This window comes from Myotis davidii, unplaced genomic scaffold (genome assembly GCF_000327345.1).
Source record: "Myotis davidii unplaced genomic scaffold, ASM32734v1 scaffold5946, whole genome shotgun sequence".
NCBI lineage: Eukaryota > Metazoa > Chordata > Mammalia > Chiroptera > Vespertilionidae > Myotis > Myotis davidii.
Window position 1 is genome coordinate 20461 of NW_006297214.1, and position 1432 is coordinate 21892.

The 1432-nt window shown below is 39.8% G+C and overlaps 1 protein-coding gene across 1 annotated transcript in view; it reads right to left on the reverse strand.

The window, feature by feature from the left end:
- Positions 1-6: 6 nt before the first annotated feature.
- Positions 7-1432, reverse strand: part of LOC102766766 (complement factor H-related protein 1) — a gene marked incomplete at its 5' end in the record, with an annotated part of 12503 nt that continues 11077 nt past the window's right edge. Inside the window, 2 exons of the mRNA XM_015569966.1 lie at positions 7-328; positions 1114-1296. Coding sequence (XP_015425452.1) covers positions 141-328; positions 1114-1296 — 371 coding nt within the window. The remainder of the gene's footprint in view (positions 329-1113; positions 1297-1432) is intronic.

Here is a 1432-nt window from a genome sequence, read left to right on the forward strand (position 1 = left end):
AGGAAACTGCCCAGGAAGTTGTAAAACACATCACCTGGGTCACGAGTATCTAAGTTCACAGAATAGAAATGGTTGCATTTAGGATAACAAAACAATGATACGCTTTACACACATTTTGTTGATTCCGATGATCCTGGAAATCAGTACTTACCCTGACAGGCGGGTGTATCAGACCAACCATTGTCACCACACACTATGGAGCCTACGGTGTGTCCGTCTCGGTTTTTATATCCATCCTGGCATTCATAGGCCAACCTGTCATTGACCTTAAACCACGTGCCATCACTTCTGGCTCTGGCATTCTCAAATACTGGCACACCACAAGATTCTAATGCAAAATAGAATTGAAGATTTCACTTCTAATATTATTGAATGGACAATCGAATTGCGTAAGTTCCATCCCAAGAATAACAAAGCTTTATCACTTAGCATGTGCTAATAAATTATGCATCATATACAGTATATATATATATATATTTATATATACATATATTCTTTTATACTTTTTGCTCAAATGTTCATAAACTTCGAGGTCATAAAGCAGAGAGCTGCCTCCCTGCCACGGACACTGGTTGTGTCTAGGAGCATCTCACAGTCTCCACTCACTGCACATCCCTGTAGGCTTCCTGGAGGAAGTGGCTGCTCAGAAGAGGAGCTTCCCTGCAGCGCCGAACACATAAATCACACAAGTGATATTCCCCTAACCTGTGTCCTCTGAGCGCACATTTCACTTACAAACCTAACTTTTATGTCCAGGAACTGAGACTCTGAGAGGAAAGTCTGATCACCTGCAAACAGGTAAACAGGGCAGGACCTCAGCTCAAAACGGATGAGCTTACAGCGGAATCCACACAGGCCCGTAGGCAGTTTGCAAATCGCAGGATGGTTTATGGGGGATAAACCTTGAACTGAGTGATGGACTCATGTCTACTCTACTATAATTCATTGTAAAAGAGAAAAAGAAATTACGTATGTTTTCTCACAAATTTCTTTTTTGGGTTTTTCAAATAGAACTATGTCAGCTTCCACCACCCACAAAAAAGAAATCAGTTAAAGTAAACATTTCTTCAACAGCCATTAAAATAATGGACATGACAGTCATGAATGACTTACTAATGCATCTGGGTTGAGCTGACCATCCATTCTGGAGACACGTAATATATCCGGATGTGTGACCATCTTCTGTGACATAATCTTGTTTGCACTTAAATTTTACTCTTTGATTTAAGAGATATGTAGGTTCAGGCTCAGCAATAAATCCATTCTCAATTTTTACCTTTGAATTTAAACATGTTTCTAAGAAGGAGAGCGTAAGGAAACGGTAAGCACATGGTCAAGAAACAGTTTCCTTAGAAATAAGGACTCACACACATTACAATGTAAGAAATAAGGGGCATTTGCTAATGAAAACCAGGAAATTGCTAGTCATATC